General features: G+C 44.4%; 1 protein-coding gene across 6 annotated transcripts in view; it reads left to right on the top strand.

The window, feature by feature from the left end:
* esrrb (estrogen-related receptor beta) overlaps positions 1 to 13,107 on the top strand; it is a 50,588-nt gene that overhangs the window by 22,132 nt on the left and 15,349 nt on the right. For 5 of the 6 annotated variants that reach the window (XM_031847662.1, XM_031847664.1, XM_031847661.1 and 2 more), the window contains 3 exons: positions 406 to 815; positions 6,418 to 6,543; positions 12,482 to 12,592. In XM_031847662.1, coding sequence (XP_031703522.1) covers positions 419 to 815; positions 6,418 to 6,543; positions 12,482 to 12,592 — 634 coding nt within the window. In that variant the 5' untranslated portion in view covers positions 406 to 418. The remainder of the gene's footprint in view (positions 1 to 405; positions 816 to 6,417; positions 6,544 to 12,481; positions 12,593 to 13,107) is intronic. The other variant, XM_031847660.1, reaches the window with a different exon arrangement.

Genomic DNA, 13,107 nt, shown 5'->3' with positions numbered 1-13,107 from the left:
CCACCAAATGTGTCATCACCCACCTTTTTCTATGAAGAAATTGCATGTTTATATTTAAAAACGTATTTTTCTATGAAAAGCATAAGAAAGATTGCTTTCTACTGGGACTGCATTGTTGAATATACGCATATATATGAATATATAATTCATTAACTCTAAAAACTTTACCATAATGTCTACTTAAAGGAAAAGAGCATTTGTGTTGTAATTGTCATGAAAAGCCACAAAATCATTACATTTTGTACTTAATTTCAATCAAGTGTTTACCTATTGAGACATGTATGTCACTCCACTGGTTGATAAGATTAATATCTACTCTCGGAAGACCTCTGCTAATCATCTTCCTCTTCTCCTCCTCCCTTTCCCATCAACTCTCCCCCCTCCCCCACTCACCCCACCCCTCAGGCTGCTGAATAGAATGGCCGCTGATGACCGGCACCTACCTTCCAGTTGTGGGTCCTACATCAAGACGGAGCCATCCAGTCCCTCCTCGGTCATCGACACGGTCAGCCACCACAGCCCCAGCGGCAACTCAGACGCCAGTGGCGGCTATGTTAGCACTATGAACAGCCACTCCAACGGCCTGGACTCTCCACCTATGTTCACCCCCAGCGGGCTCGGGGCCGTTACCTGCCGCAAACGCTACGATGACTGCTCCAGCACCATCATGGAGGACTCGTCCATAAAGTGCGAATACATGTTGAACTCCCTCCCCAAGAGGCTGTGCCTGGTCTGTGGAGATATAGCCTCGGGGTATCACTATGGGGTGGCCTCTTGTGAGGCCTGCAAAGCCTTTTTTAAAAGGACAATACAAGGTATTTTTCTCCTCCCACCTCCCCCCTTTACAAACACTCAATACAAGTATTGCATTCCTTGTCGCTGCATTGCCAGACATAAAAACACCCTCCATACAAGACACTTTCGACCTCGCAACAACAATGAAACATACTCAGGCCCATCGATTTACTATGTAAAAAAAAATTACTGGAGTGTGAAAAGTGTTTTCTCTACCGCCTGAGACCAACAACCTCTGTAAAACAGAAACAGACAATATTTGATTCCATTACATTTCCACTCACTATAGGACAACATTACAAGCGTATTTACTAGTTATCAAATAAAAACAGAAACCAGAGGAATATTTTGACATGGGACGGACATGAAGGTATGATTACGTTGTCTGTCATGGTTGGTGGTGTATGGTGGACATGACATCATCACTCAGGGGTCAGATTTGGCAGAGTGTACGGGGCTGTTTGCCCAGATGCCTTGGGGGGCTGAGAGAACGTGCTTTATTATTCCTGTCTTGTTTTGTGTGTGTGTGTGTGTGTGCCTGGGGACTAGGGTGCGATTGGCTATCTGCAAGGCATGATGTATCACAGCTTCTCATTAGAGAGGCAATGAAAGGCCCCCCGCTGTGAAACTGTGCGCTCTGCTCCGGATTAATCAGGAAGACGGAGATATTGTTGAGCCTGGAAACAGCTGCCCAAGTCGAAGCTCTGCCCCGGCTGAGTACTGCAACAAATACTGTAGACAAACTGGATGAAAAAGGTGAAATGAGCCAAAAGGTTGGAGTATAGTGAAATGAGGTGATTAAGAGTGGAAGAATTTGGTTTTTGAACTAAATGAGTCCGACAGGTTTTATCCATTGCTTTCAGTGATTTTTCATCAACAAATTATTGCAGGCATTATTTGAAGATCTGGCCGTCTGTCTGGTTGTTAAGTGTTGATTTTGGACCTTACAGCCCATATCAGCTTTAGACAGTCTATGTACCTTTTGCAGGCAAACAAAAGCATTAGGCCAAATCCTCCTGTTTACCCATGCTGCCATCAGCAATCCTGTCTATTGACAATAGATGAACATTTTTTTCTCAAATAACATAACTGGGCTTTTGTCCCCTCACTAAAAGTACACTGACGGCAACACAATGGAACAGAAAAAAGGCATCGGGGAAGAAAGGGACGTCTTAAGTGGAGCAATGGCCCAAACAATTAAGAGGAAGGTACATGGGAAAAAAATTGAAAGCTCCTCTTTTCCCCCCCCCCCTCACTTTGCATTGTCGATTTGAAATCCCTCTCTTTCTCTTCTTGGAGGGCTGCCTGTAATGGAGCTAATCTGCCGTCGTTTGTCCGAGCCACAGGAGTTTTGTCAATAACAATCAGCGTTTGGAAAGTGTAATTAAGGCCGAGGCTTTTCATTAGGAAGAAGGGAGGGGGCCGTCTCCAGGGACGGGCATGCCAATTAGAAACTCAGGCACGCGTCGCCGGGTAATTTCAGGGAAAGGAGGGGAAAAAAACCCAGGACTTCTTTAGATTGGAGAGGGACCCTGCTGCTCTTTCAGAGGAGAGGAGGAGAGGCTTAATGGCATAATAATCAGACAGGGGTCCCAGGCAGAAAAAGCAGGAGGACGCAGGGACTTTTTGGGGGAGGTGAAAACCTTCCAAAATGATAAAAGAAACGCATGCAGGATGGCTGGAGGAAAATGGAGGCGGTAAATAGCGGGATGTAGAGCCCTTGAAAGAATGAGAGGGTGCCGTTGATGAGAACTGATTAATTAAAGGAATAACGAGGCAGTCAAGGGTGGAGTGTGAGACGGCCCTCTCTAATGAGAGGAAAACAAAGGAGCTGTCTTTTCCAGTCCTTTATCACATTGTTCTGTAGCACTTAGGGCAAATAACATGCTAAGTTAATGTTAACCCTGTACATGACAGTTTCTTTATCACCTTGTGCTCACCTTGTGTAACTCCGTGTGATTCAGCAGCTAATTCTTGAGAGTTTTTTTTCTTTTTTTAGATATATATTATCTTTCAATTTAAATTTAACTTTTTATGATAGTTTAGGCACCGAGTAACTTACTGTCTTTGTTGTATTTCCCGCTCCAGCCTCATAGTCTTACCTTTTCAACAAAAGATGATGGAAAATCCATCTGTCACCTATTCATCCAGTGAAAAGCCCCTTGAACTCTTACGTGGAGATAGTTACATTACTCAAGGCCAGGCCCCAAGTTAATGTCAACCTGGATCTCCATCCATCCCAGAAATAACCCTGTTCTCATTGCTCCCTAATCATCCCGCCATTCCTGCACCTCACGTGCCCCCACCAATCAAAAACATAAATCTCTTATTGAACTGTGTTTTCTTCCCATTTTGAACCCAAGTGTAAAATTGCTTGAAAACCAACTGAACTCAGTGGCCCCCTTCTATATGAAGTAATAGACCTTGACAGTAAGCCTGTAAAAGTCAGTTTAGATTTTGATGAGAAATACCTGCCATTTTACTGTAATTTACTTACAAGACCTGACTTTCCCCTCTGTGCCCTGGCATGGGTCCTGAAAAGCCATAAAATAGATTGAGACAGATACTTATCAAGAGAAGAAGGAGGGAAATCTCTTTCTTCTCCCTTCACTCGGTAATGTTATTGGTAACCATACCATAACCTCTCTAAAGACGGATAAACCCCGACATGGCCCTCGGGTTAAAGGGGTTCCCGCCAGTATGCTTCATTCCTGAAAGTGAAACCGGCCTTTCTATTACTCACATCTCTGAATGACAAGGTTACTGTAAATAATTTAAGAGGTGCGCCCTTTTGAGTCAATGTTTTAATCTAATGTAACTACAAATTCCCAATTAAATCAGTAGTTAGTTGTGACACTTTGTTTAACTGTTCAGGAGACTGTAAAGCCATGTTAGAGTTAAAAGTCAGTTAAATCCACTCGTCTGTTTTCCTAAAAGGTTTATTCACCCCTCGGGTGGAAGTTTTGGTAAATGAGACAAGAAACAACTAAAGACTGCTACAAACAATATCATTCATTCACACAAAGACAAGAAGGACACACTCGGCATAAAATAATACATCTTACAGTGATGAAGCCTATTCTGTTGAAAGTAAAACATTTAAATGCATTAATGTAAATCTCAATAATTGTGTTTTTATCTAACAATTACATTGAAGTCCAAACCTAATTAACCACATCAATTACAGGTATATTTTGCTTATAGTGTAAATTAAGTGTGATTTTCACCACAGTGGTTAGAAAGGTTACAAACATTTAACAGCATCAGATATTATAATTACTTACATTTGTCATAGTCGTGGCAAGTTCCAATCTATGGGAGCTGCCTTTAATATGACCATTTCTTGGATATTTTTCTTCTTTTATCGATATGAATGTATGTAAATAAAAGCAACAGGCCAAGAGAGGTCAAGGCTTATTGTCATTTAGCTCAGCTAAACGATGTCAGGCATGTTTTGAAGTGGGGCTTACTGTTCGATACTGAAACTTCTTCTAAATATAAACCTAATGGAGCGATGAAAAAAATTAGTTAATCCACCCCCCCTCTATCTGCATTGAGCTATGAGAAGCCCCCTCCGACAGAACATCACACGCACGGAGGACTTGACGGGACAGGTGGACACAGTAGCACAGCAGTGTGTGAGCGTGTGTTTGTTTTTGTTTCTGGAGTATGTGATATCCAAGGGCCAACTCTCTGAGAGTCAGTCAGCCACCAGGTGTGGTATGTGCACGAGCCCCCATCACCCCTGAGACGGGGAAGGGAGAGCAAAATATCCCCGTAAACATAGAGTCCTCAGGGGACACACGGTCAACTGTGCCGGGCTGGGCCGTGCAAGCAGACCTGCCACATAGCGTGCATTCAACAAAGTGAATAAAATGATAAGTAAAGACTTGTCAGATCTGCATAATCCATGTTTCTTTCACGTGTTAAGTATTTTACATCCCAGCAAATTGCTGATTGGTTAGTGTATAATGGGAACGCAAACCAAAAAGACCTCCAAGGATTGAATCCAGCACAGGGTGGCACTGATTGCCTCCTCCCAGGATATGGGAAATGGATAGGATTATTATGGTCTGGTTCTGCTATGACAACAGAGAAAACAGACAGAGGAAAGACAATCAGAGCTCATCAGCCGCCTTCCCTCACACCTTTATTTACCCCAATCCCAAAGAGATGAGGAGAATTAGCATACTGATTTCTAACCCAGATATAAGGAGGAATTTCTAATTATTTATAACATCTTGGGACCCTCCTCTTGATCTGCCCAATAATGTTAACATAATTGCATAAGTTGTCAAAGGATGTTGGAGGGCTAGTGGAGGAACGCCCGTGGAATATTACACAGCTTTCGGTTTCTCTGTACAGAAAATATGGAGTAAAGGGTCAGAGCTGTGGAGCAGCTGCAGGATGTCGGGACGCAGTCCTGATGTGCTTGCGTGTGGATTTCTGTTAAAACACTGCAAAGTATAAAAATGCCTTACAGGGGTTGCTGTACAGCATCTGTGTATTTAACAGTTTCAACAAAAAGCACATTTGCCGACATATTGTTTACTTACATGTATTTTAATGGATGAGGGAAAAATATTGAGGTACTCATGATGATTAAATTATAATTTTTACATCACTCAACAATTTATTTCACTGTCTGACAAAGACATAAACCCTGGGTTAAAAGAAAAGTTTAGGGAAAACCCCAATGTCAAAAGCTTTAAAGCTGAAAGCCTGTTCAAAATGAGGATAATTCAAACTCCCAGGCTGGAGCAAACATTACATTGAAGCCCTTTATTGAAAACCCCCTGAATACAGTAAAATGTAGGGAATCAGACAGAAGCGGAGGCATTGCCTCACATATCCTGCCCTTTCTATTGCTAATGCTAGAGTAGAGCGCAACCGGCTCTTTTATTGTGTAGCACTGAAACTCTTTTTCATTGCTCCGTCCTGGAATCAGACGCTGCAGTTGAATAATGCATCAGGCCTCTTGCCTGTACACTATGTAAATAGTCAACAATAGCAACAGTGGTAACAACAGGTTTGGGTCTGCTGGAGAATTATGTAAAGTGGTCAGGGGCAGCGTGTCTGGCTCTCCAGCCTGCTATTGAGGCAGTGGCAGGCCCCTCTGAGCGCAGGGGGACACAGCCTGCGCCCGGGGCACGGGGCCCGGAGGGGACACGCACAGAATTAATGAGGCCAATTTAGTGTTGGACCTGGGTGGCGTCTACTGATGGGTCCTGAAGGATTGTTGTAGCTTTACTTCCCCCCCCCACCACCACCACCCTCTACCTCTTACCCCAGCTTCTCCTCCTGCCGAGGCCCTCAGTGCTGAAAGGTTCTCTACTCGCTGGAGACCTGAGCCACCTGCACACTACAGAAATGGATTCTATAGGAATCCATATGGTTAACAAGTGCCCATGCCTGGTTGGCAAAATGTAATTTATTATAGACTATCTGAGAATACACATCAGTAGCAGCACACAATTTAAAAATGAGGGGTTCTCTTTAGTGCCTGGTGAAATGCTTCCACCTCATATTTCACAAACATTTTGTTTTAGATTTGAATGTATTGGACTGAGACAACTGGTTTTGCTTGTGATAACCTGGCGTTCTTCTTCTTCTTCTCCTCAGGTAACATAGAATACAGCTGTCCTGCCACAAATGAGTGTGAGATCACAAAGCGGAGACGCAAATCATGTCAGGCTTGTCGCTTCATGAAATGCCTCAAAGTGGGGATGCTCAAAGAAGGTAAGAAGAGTAAGAGCATTTTTATTATTCTTACACACACACACACACACACACACACACACACACACACACACACAGATACATTTACTGTACGTGTTTTGTTTCACACAACATTCTTGCAAATAAAGAAGCCACCATTCATCTGAGCATCCCACACTTGTTCTCATGATAGTTGTTTCGTTAAGCAATGAGTCCCACAGCATCTTTCATCTAGCAGCCCAAAGTGAGAGATGCATACAACTGGCTGGCCCAGACAACAGTTCCCAGCCCCCCTGTCCTCCCCCTACCTACAGAGCAGTAAATAATGTGCAGTTGAGCTGAGGACAGAAATATGCTGAATAGGTTGATCCTGCCGTCTGAGTAATAGAAATGTAACAGTATTCCGCCTGGAAGGGCTCAGGCTGGGTCCCTGAGCACACACCGGGCATGGTCTCAGCTCACCCCCGCATATTGATCCACTAAATGTTTTCCGAACATCTCAGCTCTCTTCCTGTGGATGGTTTTTTAAAGTCACGCCAGCAGGGAATTCAGTGACAATTAAACATGCTTCCGATGGATTTGTCTTCTTGGGTCCCCCCCCCCCCCCCCAATCGCCCTGACTGAACCCCTTGAGACCCCGAGGCAGGGCTGCTCTTTCGGGGGAAGCACCTACTGTATCTGGTCTCTCTCTTACCACATTGCACGAGCACATGCCTGCTCACCTGCCTCTCTCTCTTTCTCCCTCCGTCTCCTTCTCACTTGTTGGTTGCTCCGAAAGGGCCAGACAAATGAATAATGAAAGATATGTGACTTGGGGGTGAAGTGGCAGTGTTATATTTATTCAAGCCTCCTCTGGGAGTAGCTCAGGAACTGTGTAAGGAAACGCGTTTTCCTCGAGTGTTGTGCCAAGTACGATTGTCCCTCATGCTTAAACAGTGGTATGAATACTGCCAGACAGAAGCTCTGATAAATGAAGTTCCGTACAATCTTCCACTTTTAAGTTCTCTGTCTAACTCTGCGCAGTATATATCCCACCATTATTCCTCCCATTATTCATCGGCGAGCGGGATTTATGGATGCATAATATATCCGGTTGCCACCTGAAGCCAGAGTCATAGCCCGTATGGATCTCCACACAGTAACAGAATCCGCTGGACTGCATGCAGCCAGATAAAGCCTCAGTGCCAGAAAGACAGAGTAATCGCATTACTATCTGATGAAAAATTTATGCCAATATATCATCTTGGAGAATAAGAGACTACAAAAATATGTAGCCGTGGCTATAAATGAATGACCAGTGTCGGGTCAGGGTAAAAACGAATGTCAAACTCAAATATGCAGACTTTGGCTAAGCCCGTGGTTCTAATGCCGCACACTTCTGTGTATTCAGCACACTGTCAGAATAAGAATGACCCTACTTTACAAAGCGGCTGTCCTCACCTCATGGCAGCTATTATCACAGCGTGATTGAAGTGTTGCGCAGGAGTTGCAATAGATCCCTCTGAAATAACCGATTTCTGTCACAATCAAAATATTATTAAAATTGCAGGTTTGTCATGATTAACAGGGACTTGAGTAAGCTCTGCCTTGAGGTCCGGCCCTTTAAAGTGTCACCAAGACAAAATGGAAAGAGAGACACGTGGTCTCTGTCCACTGTAAGCTCTATGAAGCCGCCGGCTCAACGCCATGCTCGGGCCCAGAGTGTGGAGATGGCCACCGCTCATGTGACTCAGGTTGCCACTTACTTTCATTACTGCAGAAAGGTCACATTGTGTCTCAATGGAAAATCACCTAATTATAACTTTACAGCTCCAACAAAGTACAGCGCTGAACCCCGATGAAGCAGAAGTTTAAATCCATCACCGTCTCTGAGAGAAGAGCGATATTAGACGTATTCTGAGGAAGTTGCGGTTAGATATTTCTGTTTACACTCCCACTAGTAAAATTCATACGATATCAGTTTCTACTGAGCAAGCACATAAGCTGCAATCATATCAACTCAAAGTTTGGTATGAGGTGAAGGAAAATGGTTTGGAAGATCAGCGGTCCGATTATAGGAGAGCCTGAACTCTGTGTTGAGTCGCTGTACTTTCCCCTGACTGTATAAAGGAGGAAGTGATCAATAGAAGAATCAAATGTCAGGGGCAACAGGTTTTTCCTCTGATCAATGGAAACGGATCAGAGCTTAGAGCAAGAGAGAAGACAAGATACTATTGAGAGATTACATTGACATCATTCAGTGGCAGTTGCTCTGTGCACTGACTTCCTTTCTCCATCGCTCACCAACACATAGATCCCTCCACACATGTGCGCACACACACACACGCACCGGTGCAGAAGAATGTTTTATGTCTGTATAGTCACATATATATTTGTATCTACACACCTGTAGTGTTGACCAAAAACAATAGCTTTTTGTTCCATTGTCCTCACTGTGTTGAAAGTGCTTTCTGTAAAGGTAGAAAGTATCCTGTCTCATTGTAAGAGGACGGCGTGGCAGCCATGAACACTTGCGGTGATATACAATACACCTCTCATTGTTCCGCAGACTGGCATGCAAAGGACAACCGCATCCCACAATAGCCCCGTCACAGCCACATACGCAACATACAGAACATACACGTGAACCACACTACGCTCACGTGTATAGTGCCTGAAATACTAGACATGTAGGTAATAAAGAAGCCTGAGCCAAAGCACACTGACAATTATTATTTTTTTTCTTTTACAATACTGTAATTTACAGCAATCTAAAGTTTAGTTTAAGTCTTTTCAATTAGCAGTGTGAGCAGGGAAGTCAGCTCACTAGGGAAATTGTAGCTAACCTGTAAATGGACTTTGTGACGAGGGTGTCAGTATGGCAGCCCCTGGGGTTCAGCAGAAGGGGAGGAGGGCAATGCGTGACAATTTTTCTGCTACCCTTGCTCATCACCACTCGTGATGAGCAAAAATGCTGGAACACACGTACAAGCATGCAAAGCTGGCAACAGGCGCCCTTTGAAATAATGCTGACGGCAGTTTAGCCGGGCGGCTTCCTTGAAAGGCAAGGTTCACCATGCCTTGCCATGTGGCCTTCTGATTTTCCCAGCTAAAATAGGGTGCGCATAAGCCCCCCTTGGCATTGCCAACCATCCCAGACATCCTGACACTTTCCCCACGGAGAGACACCCAGAACAGGTGAGAGACTCAAAATAAGGGCCCCGACCACTGCCGGCCATACAAAGTGAGTGAAGACAGGCCCTTTTGTAGGAGTGTACTAGGAAGGGGATTATTATTGTTTTTGGAGAGAAAGAAGAGCCCTAGGTCAGCTGGCCCCAGCCCCCACCCCAAAGGCCTGCGCTAATCCGTGCACAAATGCCAGCCGCCTTGGCCGAAAGCCCTCTCCCTCTGCACCCTGCTTTGAAGAGATGATACCCGAGCTCGCCCGCTGCTGCCCGCACTGCTCTATGTAGTGGGCCATAAAACAGTGAGATGACTTCGGATGAGGTAGTACTCAACTCTCTTCACACATTTATAACGCTCCTTCTGTTTACTTTGGAGGGAGCACAACAGACCGGTTAGAGTCAGAGGCTTCGGGTGTCGCCAAAGGGACATATGAACCCCAGAAAGGCCCCGATAAAGTCCCGACCATAGTGCCCTGACAGCAAGAGTGAATGAATCCGTCTAGCTGCTCTTAATCACTCTCTCATCCCCTCTGCCTGTATCTGGCCCTGTTGGACAGTAAAATGAGACAGGTTAGTGCCAAGCTTTAATTCCTGTCAGCATCTGTTAATTATGGCCAGGACTGTTCTAATTAAAAGAGGCACCCATCTACCTTCATCTCCGGCTTTATACTGGCTGATACCGCCACATGACTCAACCGGCACAGAGAATCATGGAGAGCAGAAGCAAAGCCAACTGGCAGACGCCGAGCTCAGCGGGGGAGCCGGAAGAAACCGTCTAGAGTGGTGACATCGCGTTTGACAATGGGAGGAATTCTCCAACCATACAGTAGTAACGGGATCATCTCAGCTGAATCTGAAACTTTTTTAAGCACATATACTCGAGTAGGCAGGTAAAGGGTGTTTGAAGACTGTTGCCAAGATGCCTTCGCAGAAAAAAAAGAGTTGTTCTTGATAAGTTACACATAAAAATTAAATTGTCATTTTGTGTGTGTGTGTGTGTGTGTGTGTGTGTGTGTGTGTGTGTGTGTGTAAAGCACAGGTAGTTGCCATCAGATGATTCCCTGGTGCTTGCTGAGAAGGATGATGCTCTATTGGGAATTGGGGGTAATTAGGTTAGTGGGTTGTCGGTGTCAGGAAATTGAAAGACAATCCTAATCAGATTTGTGTTTCCAGGGAATCAAATAATTTATGAAAGTAGAAGAAATCTCTATTCTTCAGTTCCATGAAAATACAGTTTACTGGAACCCCCCCCCCCACATGCGTTGAGAGTGAGGGACAGGGGGCTATGGCCACGTAGGATAAGTGGTGAAAATCAAGAAGCTATTTAGCATAACTCCACCGATGAATTCCTCTTTGTTAAATGAAGGCCACCTTCTATCTAATATCATCTGATTTCCCTCCCCCCCATTCACTGACCGACCTCCAATCACCGTGCATGGGACACATCCAAACTCATCCCCTCCAAGAGCACTTGCTGATGGACAAATTGTATTAGGCTCATTTGCAGTGGCCACACAATGCCCAGGTTTGACACCGTCCTCCCTGTTATAAAGTGATGAAATCATCAAGGAAGTGCTCTGGCTGCGGGTGTTGTCCGCTTAGAGGACGCGGGCGACTGACAAATTAACTCCTCCTCCACCGCAAGCATTTCATTGAGCCTTTTCTCATCCACCCTTTAATATTAAATTTGTTTGGGGGGGGGGTTACATTATGCATACAATGTAAATTGAAGGGATTCTCCCTCTTGACAGGATTAAGATATCAAGGATATTTAGGCTGTAGGGAGCAGTGACACGCTGGTCTATGTATGGGGAAGCAGATTATATTATATTATATTATACATACAAATTTGCATACACTTACATTAAATAACCAAATATGTGACCGGTGGTATCAAATAAATAAAACAGTGTAGATTAAATATTTTAACTATGTTGAAAACGAATAGAATAGAAAAGACATCCAAATGGAAACATTCTTATCAAATAATGAGATAATAAATAACTTATGTTATGATGAGGCTGGCTTGACATTTACAGTATCAGTGTGGAACCTGGCCCCTAGGTGTGGCTGGGGGTGATAAGGCCTCAGTGCTACTCCAGTGAAAGAGGGGTGAAATAAGGGTCTTTATGTGAAAGCAATACCTAGTTATCTATCTGCAGTATGACAGCGGATGTTTTGTACAGTGTGTGTGGGACTTGTGTGTCTTTACTTGTGGGCTGGTCAAGTTTCTTTTTGGCGATACCCGAAGAGCGCTCACCTGAGCTCACACACCCACACACGCAAAGAGGCATGTCGCTGGCAGCTAATTAGTATGCAATCTGCCTCACCCCAAAAGCTAAATAATTAGAGGGCCAGTCTGTGAGATCATTGACCCTGCGTTAAATATTCATATGTTTAGACCTGCTCTGGGCTCAGCTGTGTCACAGTAGACCAGCCAGGCATGGACCACATATGGGAAGGCAGCCGTGCCTCTGACACATTCTCAAACACACACACACACACACACAGACGCCACACACACTTATGTCACTATGCAGTACTTTTACAATACACCTTTTACACATGATCTAATACAGAATATGTTTGGGTGTCATCTCTGATCATCATGCTACATATTTGTTCTAGTGTAATACATGGAGGATTTATTTTGCATGTTTTCTAATGTATCGCCCTTTATCTCAAATATTAATTCGCTTTTTTTTTTAACCATCCAATTTTCATGTATTTGATTTCCCTTACAATCTACTGTAGGAAAAAAAATGCACTCTCTTAATCTCATGTCCCTGTCGTTTCTAACCCAGGGGTGCGTCTGGACCGCGTGCGAGGTGGCAGACAGAAATACAAGCGGAGGTTGGACAACGATAACAACCCGTACCTTGGCCTGACGCTCCCTCCTCCCACCAAAAAGCCCCGTGAGTACTGCTCCGTCACGAGCCCATTGTCTCCCTCCTCTGCCGCTCGTCCACTATCAGGCCAACATGCAGGTAAAGCAGAGGCACAATTCTAGGGCAGCCTCGTGTTCCTCCTGTCTCTTCCATGTTTGGGCAGTTGAGAGATCATCGGTCAAATAAATAGGCCAGGTGTTGTTCCGGTCGGAGCCGAATTATAATAAGTCCTCGAGCAGATGACCGATATTAAACAACGACAGAGTGCTCGAGGACGCTCGTGTCTCACATTTTCACGCATACATTTTTTTCCACTTGTATGCATTCTGTAGGGATAAGTGCTTTCAGTGCCTTCATTTCACTCAGACAAATTCAAGCTCCATCCATTAGTTTGCATAATGAGACAGAGAAAGAAACTGAAATTGAGACCATTCTACCGTGTTACAATTTCACCAATGCCCGGTGTTTATCAGCGAGATGCATCTTTGTGCCTGGCTGAGCTTTGCAGTGAAAAGACCTTTGACCTCTGCTTTGCTTTGACA

The sequence above is a fragment of the Anarrhichthys ocellatus genome, unplaced genomic scaffold (genome assembly GCF_004355925.1).
Source record: "Anarrhichthys ocellatus isolate YVR2014 unplaced genomic scaffold, GSC_Weel_1.0 scaffold7, whole genome shotgun sequence".
In the NCBI taxonomy this organism is placed as follows: Eukaryota; Metazoa; Chordata; class Actinopteri; order Perciformes; family Anarhichadidae; genus Anarrhichthys; species Anarrhichthys ocellatus.
Note: the sequence above shows the minus strand (reverse complement) of the source record. Positions and strands in the feature narration are given on the sequence as shown.